The 15,039-nt window shown below is 60.7% G+C and overlaps 1 protein-coding gene across 2 annotated transcripts; it reads left to right on the forward strand.

The window, feature by feature from the left end:
* The first annotated feature begins 300 nt into the window (after positions 1-300).
* MAPK8IP2 (mitogen-activated protein kinase 8 interacting protein 2) lies at positions 301-10,602 on the forward strand. 2 transcript variants are annotated; one of them, XM_082351472.1, is made up of 12 exons: positions 301-443; positions 1,440-1,545; positions 2,884-3,204; positions 3,354-3,447; positions 3,541-4,743; positions 5,110-5,185; positions 5,315-5,487; positions 5,570-5,679; positions 6,308-6,412; positions 6,556-6,626; positions 9,336-9,434; positions 9,871-10,602. In XM_082351472.1, exons 1-12 carry the CDS (start codon positions 379-381, stop codon positions 9,941-9,943), a joined length of 2,496 nt encoding a protein of 831 aa, XP_082207598.1. In that variant the 5' UTR covers positions 301-378; the 3' UTR covers positions 9,944-10,602. The 2 variants fall into 2 exon arrangements, 1 of the variants encoding a protein (XP_082207598.1); XR_014233545.1 differs by lacking the exons at positions 5,570-5,679; positions 9,336-9,434; positions 9,871-10,602.
* Positions 10,603-15,039: the final 4,437 nt, after the last annotated feature.

Below are 15,039 nucleotides of genomic sequence, written 5' to 3' on the forward strand. Positions count from 1 at the left end.
CCTCTCGCCTGCCCCCACCCCGAAAAAACCAAACCGCAGCCCGATTCTCCCCCAACCCGAGCCTCTTAGTCAAACCATCTTGTCTCCTCCAACCAGCTTCCCCGCCGTCCCCTTCGCCCTCCTCCCGGGTCCGCCCTCCTCCCCTCCCCCCGGATCCTCCCTCCTCCCAGGTCCTCCCCTCCTCCCCTCCCCCCCCCGGCTCGCGCTGCCGCGGTGTCCTGGCGTCGAGGTGTGCTGGCGGCGGGGTGTCGCAGGGCGTGTCACGAGGTGACTTGGGGCGGGCTGAGGGCGGGCGGGAGGGAGCGACGAAGGGCGTGCGGGGCTGTCGCTCCGGGCACCCCTCCCCCGCCGCAGTCGGCAGACCTTTCCCCGGAGAAGATGGCGGATCGGGCGGAGATGTTTTCTCTTTCCACCTTTCACTCGCTGTCGCCGCCAGGCTGCAGGTACGCACTTGGGCGCCCCGGGCCTCGGCAGGCCCTTCGCTTCTTACAGCACCCCCTCTGACCCAGTCCCCAGACTCCTCCGACCCGACCCTGCCACCCCACCCCCGTCGCCTTTGGGGGCCCAAGCCCCAGACCCCTCTCTGGTCCTGAGGCCCGTGGCTCCTCATCCCCCCCGCCTCGGTGCCGGGTCTCTCTATTTTTGCCCTCCCCTTATGCCCGTCCTCCAGCCCCAGTGACCGCCCCCAACCCCAAATTCCTGCTGAGATCCAGTGCTGCACCCAGCCTGAACAGCCGACCCCTCAAAGGTGGAGGTCCTCAGAGGTCGTGGGCGGAGCCTCTGAGGGGTCGGCTGCCTGGGCAGGATGCTGGGCACACGCTCTGTGCTTGGCAGTGTCCTTTTGGCCTTGCTGGGCCTCTGGTGGAAGCCCGGCCTGGTCTGTAGGGCTCTGGCAGGGAGAGAGTTGAAATCAAGCCTGGGGGCTGGGGGAAGGGACTAGGGTGGGGAGAGGGCTGGACCTCTGGGTGTAGGCCTGCCTTCCGCAGGAGTGGGGGACAACTGGCCAGATTCTGCTCCCAGAACGGGCTTGACCCCTCCCCCTCCTCCTGCTGCTGCAGCCTCAGCTCCCCTCCCCCTTCTCTGCTCAGCCTGGTTCCCCTGAGGCGGAGCCTGTGACCCAGAGGGGCCTGGAGCTGAGGGTAGAGGGAGGAGAGGCTGCTGGCTCTTTGCGGAAGGAGGACTGGGAGGAGGGTTTGGGGGACAGGTGCCTCTTCTGGGCTGGTCATGGCTCAGATTGAGGGGGAAATCCGTTGGAGAGCAGAGTTTGAGGTCCAAGATAATGGCAGGATGCAGGTCTGGGAGTTGGGGCCTCTGGAGATCACGGGGCCTAGGAGCTGGGGTGGGGGGTCTCCCTTGGCCCCTCCTTAGGGCCAGTTCCCAGCCAGGGAGTCCAGGGTTGGTGGCTCTCTCAGGAGCCCTGTCCTTGCTCTCCTCTCCAGGCCTCCACAGGACATAAGCCTGGAAGAATTTGATGATGAAGATCTGTCTGAGATCACCGATGACTGTGGTCTGGGCCTCAGCTACGACTCGGACCACTGCGAGAAGGTGGGGAAGGGGCTGCGGGCAGAGAACTCTCTCAAGGCAGAATCTCGCTTAGGTTATGCTTAGCAGTCTCGTGGGCTTTTAGGGTGGGTCTAAGCTCAGCCTTGAAACAAGAAATCCTCTGATTGCCCCCTCTCCCTTGGCCTCTCGACCTGGGGTCTTCCTTGATATCAGACCTCTCTTTTTCTAACAGAGGTCCACTGAGGACCTTCCCCATCAGTCCTCGCTTGACCCCCACCAGCGGGCTAGCTTGGGGGAGGGGAGATGTGTCTATGCTTTGGTGCCTCTGTGCTCAGCTCACTTCCCAGAAAGATCTAACCCCTTCCAGCTGCCATCTCACCTCATCTCCTCCTTTGCCCTTTCCCCACCTCTCAAGCCTCCATCTGCCTGCCTCATGTCTCCACCCCTGAAGTCTCCCCTTGCCCATCTCCTCCCCATCTCTTTACGTTTTTGTTTTCACTCAAGAACATTTCTGAGCAACTCCCATGTGGCAAGTTCTGGGGGCTTCCAGGTGCCTGGGAAGAGAGCAGGACAGGTGTGGCTCTTGCCCTCAGGAGCTTATAACCTAGTAGGGGAGAAAGACATGTGAGAGGCAGTGGCTGCCTGAGTGTCAATGGCTGGATTCCCATGAGGGGACAGAAGGTGCAATGATGGGAACCCACCCAAGACTGAGGCCATCAGGGAGATTTTCCAGTGGGAATGGCGCACAACCATGCCCTGAGGGAGGGCTAGAAGGAGCTGGCAGATGGGGGAGGCAGGAGGGAATGGAGGAGAGGAATTGCTGGCAAGGGATTAGTGGGTCAAAGGCCCTGAGGTTGGTGAAGCCTGGTGCTGGCTGTCTGTGCTTCATGCATTCACTGGATATTTACTGAGCTTCTACTGTGGGCCCGGTCCTGTTCTCAGTTGGGGGTGGGCTGTACCAGTGTCCAGTATGGACACGGCCCTGTCCTGGTGGGGCTTGCAGCTTGGTGGGGGAGACAGACCCCAAACTCTACAGTAACTATGAGTTGTGTTAAAATGCTATGAAGGAAAAGTGCTGGTGTCAAATGTGACGGGGTTTGAGGGTGAGATGAGGCTGGCAGGTGGGTTGGGGCCACTTTGAGTATCTCTGTCACCCAGACTTAGGAGTTTGGGCTCTTACTTACCAAGAACTGTAGTGATCCTTATGTATCTTAAGTAGATTTTTTTAAAAAGCTGCTCTGTTGGTGGAGAGCAGAGTGACCTGGAGGGAGGCTTCTGTCCCTTGACTTATAGCTTCCTGCTTTCCCCTTTCCTGGCACCTGGGACCCCCAGTCACTGTCCCACACTGGCCCAGCTCCACCCTGCCCTTCTTTCCTGCAGGACGGCCTTTCCCTGGGGCGTTCGGAGCAGCCGCACCCCATCTGCTCCTTCCAGGATGACTTCCAGGAGTTTGAGATGATCGATGACAATGAAGAGGAGGAGGAGGAGGAGGAGGAGGAGGAGGAAGAGGAGGAGGAGGAGGAAGAGGAGGAGGAAGAGGAGGAGGAGGAGGAGGAGGAAGAGGAGGAGGAGGGGGAGGAAGAAGGGGAGGGCAAGGAGGGAGGAGGCCCTGCTCGGGAGCCCCTGATCCCCTCCCCCTCCCTGGAGGAGCCCCACAAGCACCGGCCCACCACGCTCCACCTGACAACGCTGGGAGCCCAGGTGAGCGAGCACCCAGCCCCACAGCTAACCCTGGTTCCCAGCATCTGGGACTCTGGTCCCCGTGGCGGCCTGTCCCCCCACCTACCCCTGAGAGCTGGGGCCCCCCCTCAGCGCTGCTCTCCTACCCCCGCCCCTCCCCTCCCCCCCAGGACTCCCTGAACAACAATGGAGGGTTTGCTCCAGGGCCTCCAGCCTCCAGGCAGGAAACAGTGCTGTGCCCACCCACCCAGGAGCCCCTCCGAGGTGAGCTGGGCGGTGGTGGGAGGGGGTACACCGGAGGCGAGGGAGGGAGGAGTGGGGGAGGTGGGCTGGCTGACCCAACCCCCTGCTCCGCAGAGCCGCCCGCCCCGCTCCCGCCCACGGACAGAAGCCCCTGCGGGGCGCAGTCAGCTGTGCACCCAGGTTGCGACTCCGAAGGAAACCAGCCCGCAGGGCCCCTGGCGCCAGGTGGGGCCTCGCCCTCCTCGGATCCGGGCATCGAGGCCGACCTGGGGAGCGGCTCCAGCGGAGGCCGCGGGGGTCGGCGCAGCAGCCAGGAGCTGTCGTCGCCGGGCTCCGACTCCGAGGACGCGGGCGGCGCGCGCCTGGGGCGCATGATTTCGTCCATCTCAGAGACAGAGCTGGAGCGGAGCAGCGACGACGGCGGCGGCAGCAGCAGCGGCCGCTCCTCGCACCTCACCAACTCCATCGAGGAGGCCTCGTCGCCGGCCTCGGAGCCCGAGCCCGAGCCGCCGAGCGAGCCCCCGCGCCGCCCCGCCTTCCTGCCCGTGGGCCCCGACGACACCAACAGCGAGTACGAGTCGGGGTCCGAGTCTGAGCCGGACCTCAGCGAGGACGCCGACTCGCCCTGGCTGCTCAGCAACCTCGTGAGCCGCATGATCTCCGAGGGCTCCTCGCCCATCCGCTGCCCTGGCCAGTGCCTGTCTCCCGCGCCGCGTCTTGCCGGCGAGGGTGCGTCGCCCGCCGCCGAGGCCCCCGGGGCGGCGGCGGGGCCGGGCGTGGAGCTGGTGGACATGGAGACGCTGTGTGGGCCGCCGCCCCCCGAGCCCTCCGCCCCTCGGCCCGGCCCCGCGCAGCCCGGGCCCTGCCTCTTCCTCAGCAACCCCACGCGCGACACCATCACGCCCCTGTGGGCCGCTCCGGGCCGCCCGGCCCGCCCGGGCCGCGCCTGCTCCGCCGCCTGCTCGGAAGAGGACGACGAGGATGAAGAGGAGGAGGACGCAGCTGAGCCCAAGGCAGGGCCCCCCGGGGGCCGGGGCGCGGGCCCCGCGGCGCTGGACGCCTCGCTGGTGTACGACGCGGTCAAGTACACGCTGGTGGTGGACGAACACACGCAGCTGGAGCTGGTGAGCCTGCAGCGCGGCGCGGGCCTGGGTGCCGACAGCGAGGACAGCGGCGGCGAGGCCAGCGAGGAGGAGGCGGGAGCCGCGCTGCTGGGCCGTGAGCAGGGCCCCGGGGACGCCTCCCCGGGCAGCCCTGACCTCACCTTCTCCAGGAAGTTCCTCAATGTCTTTGTCAACAGCACCTCTCGATCCTCCAGTGAGTGGGAGGTGGGGAAAGGGGGTGGTCCCGGGGGGAGCAGGCTGGCTCCTTGGCCCCAGGGCCCGTGCAGATCCCCGGAGTGCCCAGGGCAGCCTGAGGGTCTGCAGGTGGTCAGGACTGGGCATTGCCCTCTTACCCAGCACCGGGGCCTGGGGCTTCCCCCAGGCGCCCATAGCGTGGGGAGCTGCGTGGGGAAGGCTGCTCTGTCTCCATCCAGCCCCCGGTGAGCTACTTCTCCCTCCCTCCGTGACTGAGGACAGCCCACGCCAGACGGCTGAGGGGAGGGGAGCTTGGCGGGGCCTTCAAGTACTGCTCTTCCTGCCCCTCCCCTGAGCCTTTGTCTCTCTTGTTTCTGTCTCTCAGGCACCGAGTCTTTCGGCCTTTTTTCCTGCCTGGTCAATGGGGAGGAGAGGGAGCAAACCCATCGGGCCGTGTTCAGGTACAGCCTCTCCCCCTCGCTGTTAGTGACCCTCCACCTGCATCTACAGACACCATGGGACACTGGTGGACACAGCCCAGCCATTCCTGCCCCTGCCCCAGTGACCTCCTACTTCTGACCTGGCCTCAGGTTCATTCCCCGCCATCCCGACGAGCTTGAGCTGGATGTGGACGACCCGGTCCTGGTGGAGGCCGAGGAGGATGACTTCTGGTTCCGTGGCTTCAACATGCGCACGGGGGAGAGTGGCGTCTTCCCCGCCTTCTATGCCCACGTGGTGCCTGGCCCGGCCAAGGACCTGCTGGGTGAGGCCCCTTCCCCAAGGGGCGTCTTGTCACCCCAGACCCTCTCTTGCTCACCTGACCTAGGCCCCTTGTGATCTCCCAGGGAGCAAGCGGGGTCCCTGCTGGGTGGAGCGCTTTGACGTGCAGTTCCTGGGCTCCGTGGAGGTGCCCTGTCACCAGGGCAATGGCATCCTGTGTGCAGCCATGCAGAAGGTCAGTCTGGAGGTGGGGGCCCCTGAGCCCTGCAGGCTGGCACAGCCCTTGGAGGCCCCAGGCCTCCGCCCTCTTCCACAGAGGGTTCCAGGATGCTTGGGGGCCTCAGGGCCCGGGCCCCCCCAGCCCCGATTCAGAGGCCTGGCAGACAGGCCTCGGGCAGCGCTCGGCAGCTGTTCCCTGTCACCTTCCCGCGGGCCCCTCCCTCGCTTCAGCCCATCCTATTCATGTCTAAAAATCAAGACCAGCTCTCACAGACCCTTCCCTGGAAGTCATTTGCTCACTCGTTATTCACTCAGTGGACACTCGGTGAGGGCCGGCCCGTCCGCTGGGCCTGCGGGCGAGCGGGAGAGCAGTAGGGCAGCGGCACGGCTCTGCGCCTGGGAGCCTGCATCCAGCTCACAAGACAGGCAGCGGGGAGGCCGGGGTTGGTGGGGCCGTAGTCCTGGGGAGGAACGGAAAGAAGACGGGGCAGGCCGTCCCGAGGCTGAGGAGCGGCCAAGGCCACACTCACATCTTCCCGAATCACTGCCAGGAGTCTTCAAACTTAATCGAAAATGTCCCACCAGGAGGGACAGATACCCTCATAGGCCCCTGAGACCCTTTTCTCCCCTAACTTCTTCTGCAGATCGCCACTGCCCGGAAACTGACCGTCCACCTGCGTCCTCCTGCCTCCTGTGACCTTGAGATTTCTCTTCGGGGGGTCAAGCTGAGTCTAAGTGGAGGACCCGAGGTGGGGTGTGGGGGCCTGAGGCACAGGGGACAGTGGGAGGGGTGAGGCAAAGGGGTCAGACTGAGGCGCGTCCAGCAGGGGTGGCAGGAGTGGCCCCGGGCTACTCTATCTAACTTGGCCCTCTTCTGCCACCTCTGCTCTAGTTCCAGCACTGCAGCCACTTCTTCCAGATGAAGAACATCTCGTTTTGTGGCTGCCACCCCCGCAACAGCTGGTACGAGACTCACCCATCCCATAGTGCCCTCAAACCCTGAGGGCTGCCCATTCACCATCCCACCCTCTCACCCACACCCACTTGGCTCCAGGAGTTGAGTCCCCACATGGCGCCCACTCTGTTCTGGGCCCAGGACACCTGGATCAGACAGGCCCCCATCTGGTCTGGGTGCGGAGACAGACACACAGACAAGCGAGTGCTCGAAGCAAGCACTCGTGGGGCTCTGGTGGACGTCTGCATGGGGCTCCAGTGAGCAGACCTGCAGGGAGGCGGGCGAATTCTCCTGGGACTTAGAGGGGCGACTGAAGACCACTCTACAAACCTTGAAAGGCAAGTGGGTGACAGGGTGGATCTTCTTGGCAGGGAGCCAGCTGAGCCAGGGCTGTGGGCAAGGGGCACTAGGGGCTCTTTGGGGGCAGCTGGGTAAGGCTGGAGGGACACTAAGAGCACCTGTGTCCTTCTGACTATGCCAAGGAGCTTATACTTAATCCCATTGGCGATGGGGTCATGGGGTGACACAGTCAGGTTGACGGGCTGGCTCTGGCTGCTGTGCAGAGTGGAAGGACCCAAGTGCCGCTGGCAGGAGACCAGGTGGCTGCTGAGGTTATCCAGGTGCTGAGACCTAGTGGCATTTAGGAAGTGGCCAGGCAGGACCTGAGTTGATTGGATGTAGAGGCTGACCTGGAGAGAGAATCAAGGGTGACCTGGGTGTTGAGCAGTTAGTAACCCACACACCAAGAGAAGAGGCATGGGGTGAATGGGCCTGACAGGCTGGCGATGCAGTATTCAGTCCAGAGGCAGTGAGGTTGAAGTGGCCGTTGCGACATGGTCTGGAATGTGGAAGGGAGACCTGGGGGGAGGTACGTTCGGAGCAGGTGGAAAACTTCGGCCGTGGGGCAAACAGGGTAGCCAGGCAGAGAGAGAAGAGACGGCAGTGAAAGGGGAGAGGCGCAACCAGCGGGTGGAGGGCTGCAGCCTTCCTGCCCAGCCGGACTCCTGCGCACGGGATGCCGGTGCCCTAGACGAAGCGACAGGAGGAGCTAGCCTGCGACGCACACGGAGCCGAGCAGAGGCTCAGAAGGGCCCAGTGGTATTTGAGGAAGCAGGTCCTCAGGGGAGGCAGGATGTGGGAAGGCCACACTGCTGCTGGGGCTGAGGCTTGTGACAGATACTGAGGCCAGCATGTGTGTCACCTGGACACTTGTGGTAAGAGTGAGGGGCACTCTGTCTGCTGGCTGGGCGATGGTGTCCACGCTCAGCCGTGTCAGAGCCCAGTTTGGCTGCTTCTCCCTTGAGAGGGAGATGGTTTGATGGGATCACCGTTTAGATGCTGCTCTGAGGGGTGGAGGACTGGGGTAGAGGGCCAGGGCTCGGAACAGGCGGCGGGGCAGGCCTGGCACCATGAGGGCCAGTGGGCTGAGGGTGGCACACCCGAGAGAGGAAGGACAGCAGAGGGAAACTGTGGTGCCACAGGCTCAGGCGTCCAGGCCCGACGCTGACCCAGATGCAGCTCCGTGGCCAGGAGGGGACCGAGGAGGCGCTGTCCTGGCCCAGACTTTCCCGGTATATGTTACTCCAGAACTCAGCCCAGTCCCCACCGTGAGGGGGCACAAGGAGACAATGTCAGGCATCTCACTGTGAAGCGGGCTGGATTAGGCATGTGCTGGGCACACTGTGTCCGGATAAGGTAGGAGCATGTGGCGTGTGAGATCACAGGCGGCTGAGAGCACGCCTAGGGCGCCACAGACTGGCTGTGTGTCTGTGGGCAGACTGGCTGTGTTTCCGACCCCCTCTGTGCCTTAGTGCCCTCATCTAGAGACCTACCTCCCAGGGCTGTTGTGAGGTTTATGGGAGTTAATAATATAAAGAGCTTGCGTAGGATGGTGCCTGGCACTCCCTATGAATGCGATCGACTGAACGTGGCATTTGAGACAAGGCTGGGACGTGTTCGTGGTCAACAAGAGCACGTTGTCCCAGCGATGATGCTGTCGTGTGGATTCCCATCCGGTGGAGCCACAAAACCCTAATCCCACCTGGTGTGGACTGGATTGGCCACAGTTGGGGGGTGGGTCTCAACCCTCCTGCTGCAGGATTCTGACAGTTCCTCCCTCTGGACAATAATTTTTATTAATGTCTTGATGAGAAGAAGGGCAGATTCAGGAAAGGCATACGTGGAAGAGAGCTGGGGCGACAGAGCCAGGGTACAAGCTTCTTCAGGAAGACTGTTTTACACATCAGGGCCCATGTCAAGCCCCACATCAGAGCCCGGAAAACAGCTGTGGGTTTGCAGGACCAGAGGTGGGACTGGGCAGGCTCAGGGTGTCAGGTGACATGACAAGGAAGAGTCAGCTGAGATGCGGTGCCCAGAAGACAGGGGGAGGCCTTGCTCTGTGGTCCAGGGGCAGGCTTTGGGTGGGGGGCCACAGAGGCAGGTGGCACTGTCTCGGGAGAAGGAAGATGCAGCGGGACACCCTTGTTGTGGACAGATCAGCATAGATCGCTAACTCCTCACAGATGCCCAGCGCTGTGCTTGGACGGGGACCCAGAAAGGGGCCTCGAATCTTGAAATCGTCTGACCCGCACATTCCCCAGCCCCACACGCCCTCCCTGAGCCCTCTCTGTTCCTGCCTCTTCTCCCCGATCCCTGGGGGCTGAGGGGTGGACCCGTGCCCTGACGTCCCCGTGTGCTCACCGCTGCTCTCCCCGCAGCTATTTTGGCTTCATCACCAAACACCCGCTGCTGAGCCGTTTTGCCTGCCACGTTTTCGTCTCCCAGGAGTCGATGAGGCCCGTGGCCCAGAGTGTGGGGTGAGTGGGTCCGGAGGGTGGGTTGCAGGATTAGGGTTGGGCCAGTGTGGAGTGATGGCTGGGACCCGGGTGGGGATGCAGAACCGGTGCAGCGGTGCCCAGGGCGTGAGCAGGCTGGGAGGAGGGATGGAGATGAGGTTTGGGGAGACAGGGGAGGGGCAGGGAGGGAAGGCCAGATGACCGTGGTGGTGGTGGTGGAGGGTTGGGAAGGTGGTGGGCAGAGCGCTTGGGGCAGGAGCGTGGAGGGGGGTCCTGCGCGTGGGAACGGCACGGGCACCCTGACCACAGGGGTGGGGGTGGGAAGGCAGCATTGAGGCCAGACCGTAAGGAAAAGGGCCCGGGCCCGGAGGGCTGAGCAGTGAAGCTGGGGGAGACACGGGCAGGCCCAGGCGGGCGGGCCTGGGGAGCCTGGGGCTGAGGACGCTCTCTCCGCCAGCCGCGCCTTCCTGGAGTACTACCAGCGCCACCTGGAGTACGCCTGCCCCACAGAGGACATCTACCTGGAGTAGCCCCGCCGCGCTCCCGCTCCGGGAGCGGCTGGGGCTGGGGCGTCTCACGCGGCCTCCTCGGCTTTGGCAAGGACTGGACTGGGGGCACATGGGACCTGACATCCGGCGAGTCTCGGGCTGTGCTGGGAACTCTCCTCCTTGCTCCCCAGGGGCTGCTGAAGAGTGGAGCCTGCACCTTCGCTACCCCTGACCTGTTCTGTCTGTGTCGCCCTGGTCTGCCCTTGGCCTCCCTCCTCTCTCCTCCTGTGTGTCTCTGCTCCTCTGTGCCTGCACACTCTTGCCCTCTGCTCTTTACTTTGGGGTCAGCATTGGGAGGCGCGTGTGGAGGAAGCTCCCAGGTGACCCCTCTTGCTCTTCCCATGTGATTTATAAAGGAATTTTAATTTTTATAGTGAATATCAAGGGATCATCCCATCCTCACCATAGGGACAAAGAGAGGGGACGCCCCCCCATACTGCCCCACGAGGAGCTCAGGGGTAAGCAGGGAGGGGTTCCCCAGTAGGGCCCTGGGGGAGACTAGGAGTCGTGGTCACCCCGAGCCCCAGACGCTGCTAGGAGGAGGGGGCCCCGGCCCAGGCCCCGGCCACACCAGCATCCGCTACGCCGCTGCAAGCGCTGCCCGCAGTCCAGCACCTCAATAAACTCTCTGCTTGGTGTGACCTTGGCTATTTCTGGGGTGGGGGGGAGCAGATAAGGGGCCAGGGGCCCAGGCACTGTCCGTGGCAGTGGGGACCAAGACCCCAGGGTGATGGAATCAGGAGAAGTCTCACTCCTTCAGGGCTCTCTGACACCACGCCGGTGTTGCTGTGCGGCGCGCGGGAGGTGCTCTCCAAATACGCTTGCTTGGCCAGCGAGGAAGCTGAGGCCAGAGCGGAAGGTCACGCGACGTGTGCCCTTTCCACCTGCACTGGAGCGCCGGGCTGGGAAGTGTGTGCGTGCTTATGAGTGTGCCCGCACGCTTGTGAGTGTGTATGTGAGACAGAGAGCAGGCGTCAATCTGCTTAGATCTTAAGATTAATGTTTTAAAAAGTCTCCACAGAAAGCCAGAAGAAAAGAGGTGACTGTCTGTCACATGCCCGAGGTGATTATAGATGGTACCTCCTGGAGAAAGGGCTTCCCCGGCCCCCTGGCCCCAGTGAGTCCCAGCTCTCAGGTGCTGAGGTCAGCATGGTGGTCAGTGCCTTTCTGAGGGTGGGCCTGCCCCCCGCCCTAACCCCCTGAGCCCAGGATGAGAGCGCACCAGGAAGACAGCAGGTGAAGATTGAGAAATGAGAGTGAGAAAGGCCAGTATAGACAAATTCACTACATGAAGGTTGAAGACTACTGTCTATAGAAATCACACACCTCTACTCAAATTAAGGGCAACCAGCAAACAGAGAACATAGTCATGGGTTAGGAATCAGTAAATGACCACCCTTCAGCCTTTGGGTAGCCTCGGTGCAGGCCAGGGCCCCCGACCCTGCAAGAAGACTGACCCAGCAGAACATCTATGAGAAAACTTTCCTACTAATTACAGTTGAACGAGGCAGCGAACCCCTGGACGCGCACCTCTGCCCCGAGCCTGGGGGCGTGGCTCTCAGGTCCCCGTGGCTGCACCCCCGCCCGCTGTTCCCTTCACTCTGTCAGGTGGGAGTTCGACCCCCCATCTCAGGGAAGGCTCCATTTGCCCAGCCCCCACTCTGCCCCTGTTGGGCTCAGTCCCTCCCTCCAACTCATCTCCTCACGTCTCTGTATCCATACCTTTCCCTTCCTGCGGTGGCCCTTTGGGACAGCAGCCAGACACGCTTGGGCGTCCTTCACCTGGAACAGCTTCCTGTCTGTAGGGCCCTTCCCACACCTGCCCACCTGCCTTCCACCTCTGGTCTCCTTTCCTGCACCTGCCCGGGCACCTTCCTTCCCCCCCCCAGCTGTTCCTTCTCAGGGCTGGCTCATGGTCTGCTCCGGCTCAGCTGCGCTCCAGACCCCGCCCTGACTCTGTCCTGGGTCCCCTCACTGGCTTCGTCTCTCCCGCGGCCTCGGTGCCTTCCCCGCACCGAGGGCCCCAGAGTCCTGCCCCCGGCAGACCGCGTGGTTCAGCTCTGTGCTGCGCCTTAACTCGCCAACCGCAGCGCCCCCCAGGAGCGCTGCTTCTGCCAGTCACGGCCAGGCGCCTGGTGGAGTTCGGTAAACGCGGGACCCTAACCGGGGCCCTAAGGTGCAGAGACACGGAACTCCTGGTGGGAGCCATGGACACTTGGAACTGACGTGAGCCTCTTCCCTACGTGCCCCATTCTGTATTCTGTGCTTTATGTCTCTTGCAGTTGCCTGAGCAGGAGGCCTGGAGGCACCCTAGACTGCCCCTGCTGTCGGCGTCACCCCCACCGCCCCAAGCCTGCCCCTTCGCCTCCCCGCCTCCGCCTGGATGTTTGTGCGTCAAGCAGCCTCCTCTAGGCTCCCACCTCCACCCGTGTCTGCAACCCACCAGCTCCTGCAACCAGACCCGGTTGTTTAAACAGAAACCTGAGCAGGCCACTCGCCCTCTTAACTCTGCTGTGGCTCCCTGTGCGACCTCAGCCTGCCCCGTCGCTGCCCTTCTCCAGCCCCTCTTCCCTCCACCCCATTATTTCCACCCTTGACACTGAGCTTCCTGTGGGCCTGCACTGCCCTTCTCTGCATGCGGCTGGGTGACCTCCTATCCTCCTGGGCGCAGGGGGGCCCTGGGCCGAGGCTGCCAACTGTGAGTCTGCTAATGCCCCCGTCCTCCCAGAGCCTGGCACACGTGCTGGGGGCCCTCAGAGCCCTGAGTGGTGAGTGAGTAAGCCTCCAGTGCCAGGACTCTGCCTTCTGGAAATCCAGCCAAGGAGAGCGTCCTAAATGAAAAGCTTTGTATTGTACATGTTCTTGTTTAAAATGTTGAAAACATAAAAAACAGTCTAAATATTGACCAGTAGGGTTAACTGAATTAAGGTATATATACCTAATTGGAATAGTGGGCTGGTACGAAAAAAGTGTGCTTACAAACATTTAGTAATAATACAGAAATATTTGTTATGCTATTAAGGAAAAATAAATATGCAGAATCTACACTAGAAACTACACTGAAAAAGACTGAAAGAAAACACAAAGACTGCAGTCATTGTCGCCGGAGGTGGGGCTGACAGTTTCTCTTCCTTTTTTCTCTGCAATGAACATGTCTTAATTGTTTCAAGCATTATATGTTGCTATTAGGGACCCCCGAATGCAAATAGAAACACCTACAGAAAACTAAAAATAAAAAAGTAAAGATAGGTTAATTAAACCCAAACATAGGGACTTCCCTGGTGGTCCAGTGGTAAAGAATCCACCTTACAATGCAGGGGACGTGGGTTTGATCCCTGGTCAGGGAACTAGGATCCCACATGCCGCAGGGCAGCTGAGCCCGCGCGCCACAACTGCTGAGCTCGCGCTCCTCAACTAGGGAGTCTGCGTGCCACAAACCACAGAACCCACACGCCCTGGAGCCTGCACGCCACAACTAGAGGGAGGAAAACCCGCACGCCACAACTAGAGAGAAGCCTGCACACGACAATGAAAGAGCCTGCATGCCTCAGCGAAGATCCCGTGTGCCGCAACTAAGACCTGATGCAGCCAAAAATAAATAAAAATAAATAAATAATAAATTCATCTAAAAAAAGAACAAAAAAACCCCAAACATAAAAAGTTATTTTGGCCACGATGGAAATACCCATCTCATAGGATTCGGTGAGTTCAGCTGTCAGGCCAAGAGCAGGGCTCCAGTGAGTGTATCTTTTCAACTTAAAGAAGACTGCTAATATTTTGGTGTATTTTTTTTTCCGGTTTCCTTCCTATATATGAGTTTTATTTTATTTTGTTTGAGGCCAGAAAGAGATTGGGAGAGTCAAGGAATAATTTAGGGCAAAAAGATTAAGGCAAAGTAGCTAAGATCATTATAAAATAAAGAATGGTGGTCTCAGCTCAGATTCTAGTTATGAAACCGCTGACCAAGAGATTCATGATTTAAAATGTTTGAGTGGCAAGAAAAGGAGAAAAACATACTCGTAGATTCAAAAATATAATCAATAAGGTAAAATAAAATACATGTACCCCCTGGATTTTATATTCTGCATGTCAAGAGCACCCTTCTTTCTGGATGTCACTGGGAATGTTTCAACAGTGGTTCGCGTGATAGGTGGGACGCAGAGCATTCAGCTCTGAGAGACATGCCCAGGAAGACAGTCTAATAAATCAGGGCATTTCTTGTGCCGCAGGAGGCCTGGAGGCTGGTGTGGCTTCTAGAAGGTGACATCGAGCACAGCAGGCTCCTTCCCTTGGTCCTGTGTCCTGAGTGTGTGGTCTTTGTCCTCATGACTGCCTGAGGGCTGCTGTATCTCTGGGCATTGTGCTCAGTCCCATGCAAGAGGACATACAAGGGCAGAGGGGCAGGCAGCTGGTTTTGTAAAAGCCCCACTGTGTGCTGTAGTGAGGAGAGGGCTCGAGTGACGTAGGGAGGGAGCAAAAGCCAGTGTAAGGCCCATCCTTAAGGCTGGGTGCCCTTCTGCGAAGCATAAAAGTTCTTCCCTGAACCATATACCTGAAGGATGGGAAGCAGGGACACTCACCTGCTGGCTCCTGGCCCCCCCTGGTTGAGGACCACCCCAGGAGCGTTCACCCCTTGCCCTTTAGAGCACCTCGTTTGCGGGCTGAGAGCAGAGGGGAGAAGCAAGCCCTCTCGGGACTGCCTAGCCAGTTGCAGCAAAGGTCAGAAGACACGCCCAGGCTGCTGACCCTTTAAAGCTGAGCAGCCATCCTGACATTCCCAAAAGAAGCACAGAGAGTAAAACCCACCCAGGGGGCTCCAGGTATCCCCCCCCCCCAACCCAGGGTGAGGGTGATGGGGAAGTAAATGGCACTCCCAAAGAGGGACTGTTAAGGAACTTTGTCTTGGTGCTGAGCAGAGCAACGGTACCAGGCCCCCCATCCCTGAGACGGCCCCCCATCCCTGAGACACCCGCCCTGAGATGGCCTCACCTGGTCTGCAGGTGTGGCGGGATGTGTGGAGGTGTGAGGTGCGTGTGGGACGGCAGTTGATGCACAGCATAGGGTCTCTCCCCAGATGT

The sequence above is a fragment of the Balaenoptera borealis genome (assembly GCF_965194805.1).
Source record: "Balaenoptera borealis genome assembly, chromosome: 13".
NCBI lineage: Eukaryota > Metazoa > Chordata > Mammalia > Artiodactyla > Balaenopteridae > Balaenoptera > Balaenoptera borealis.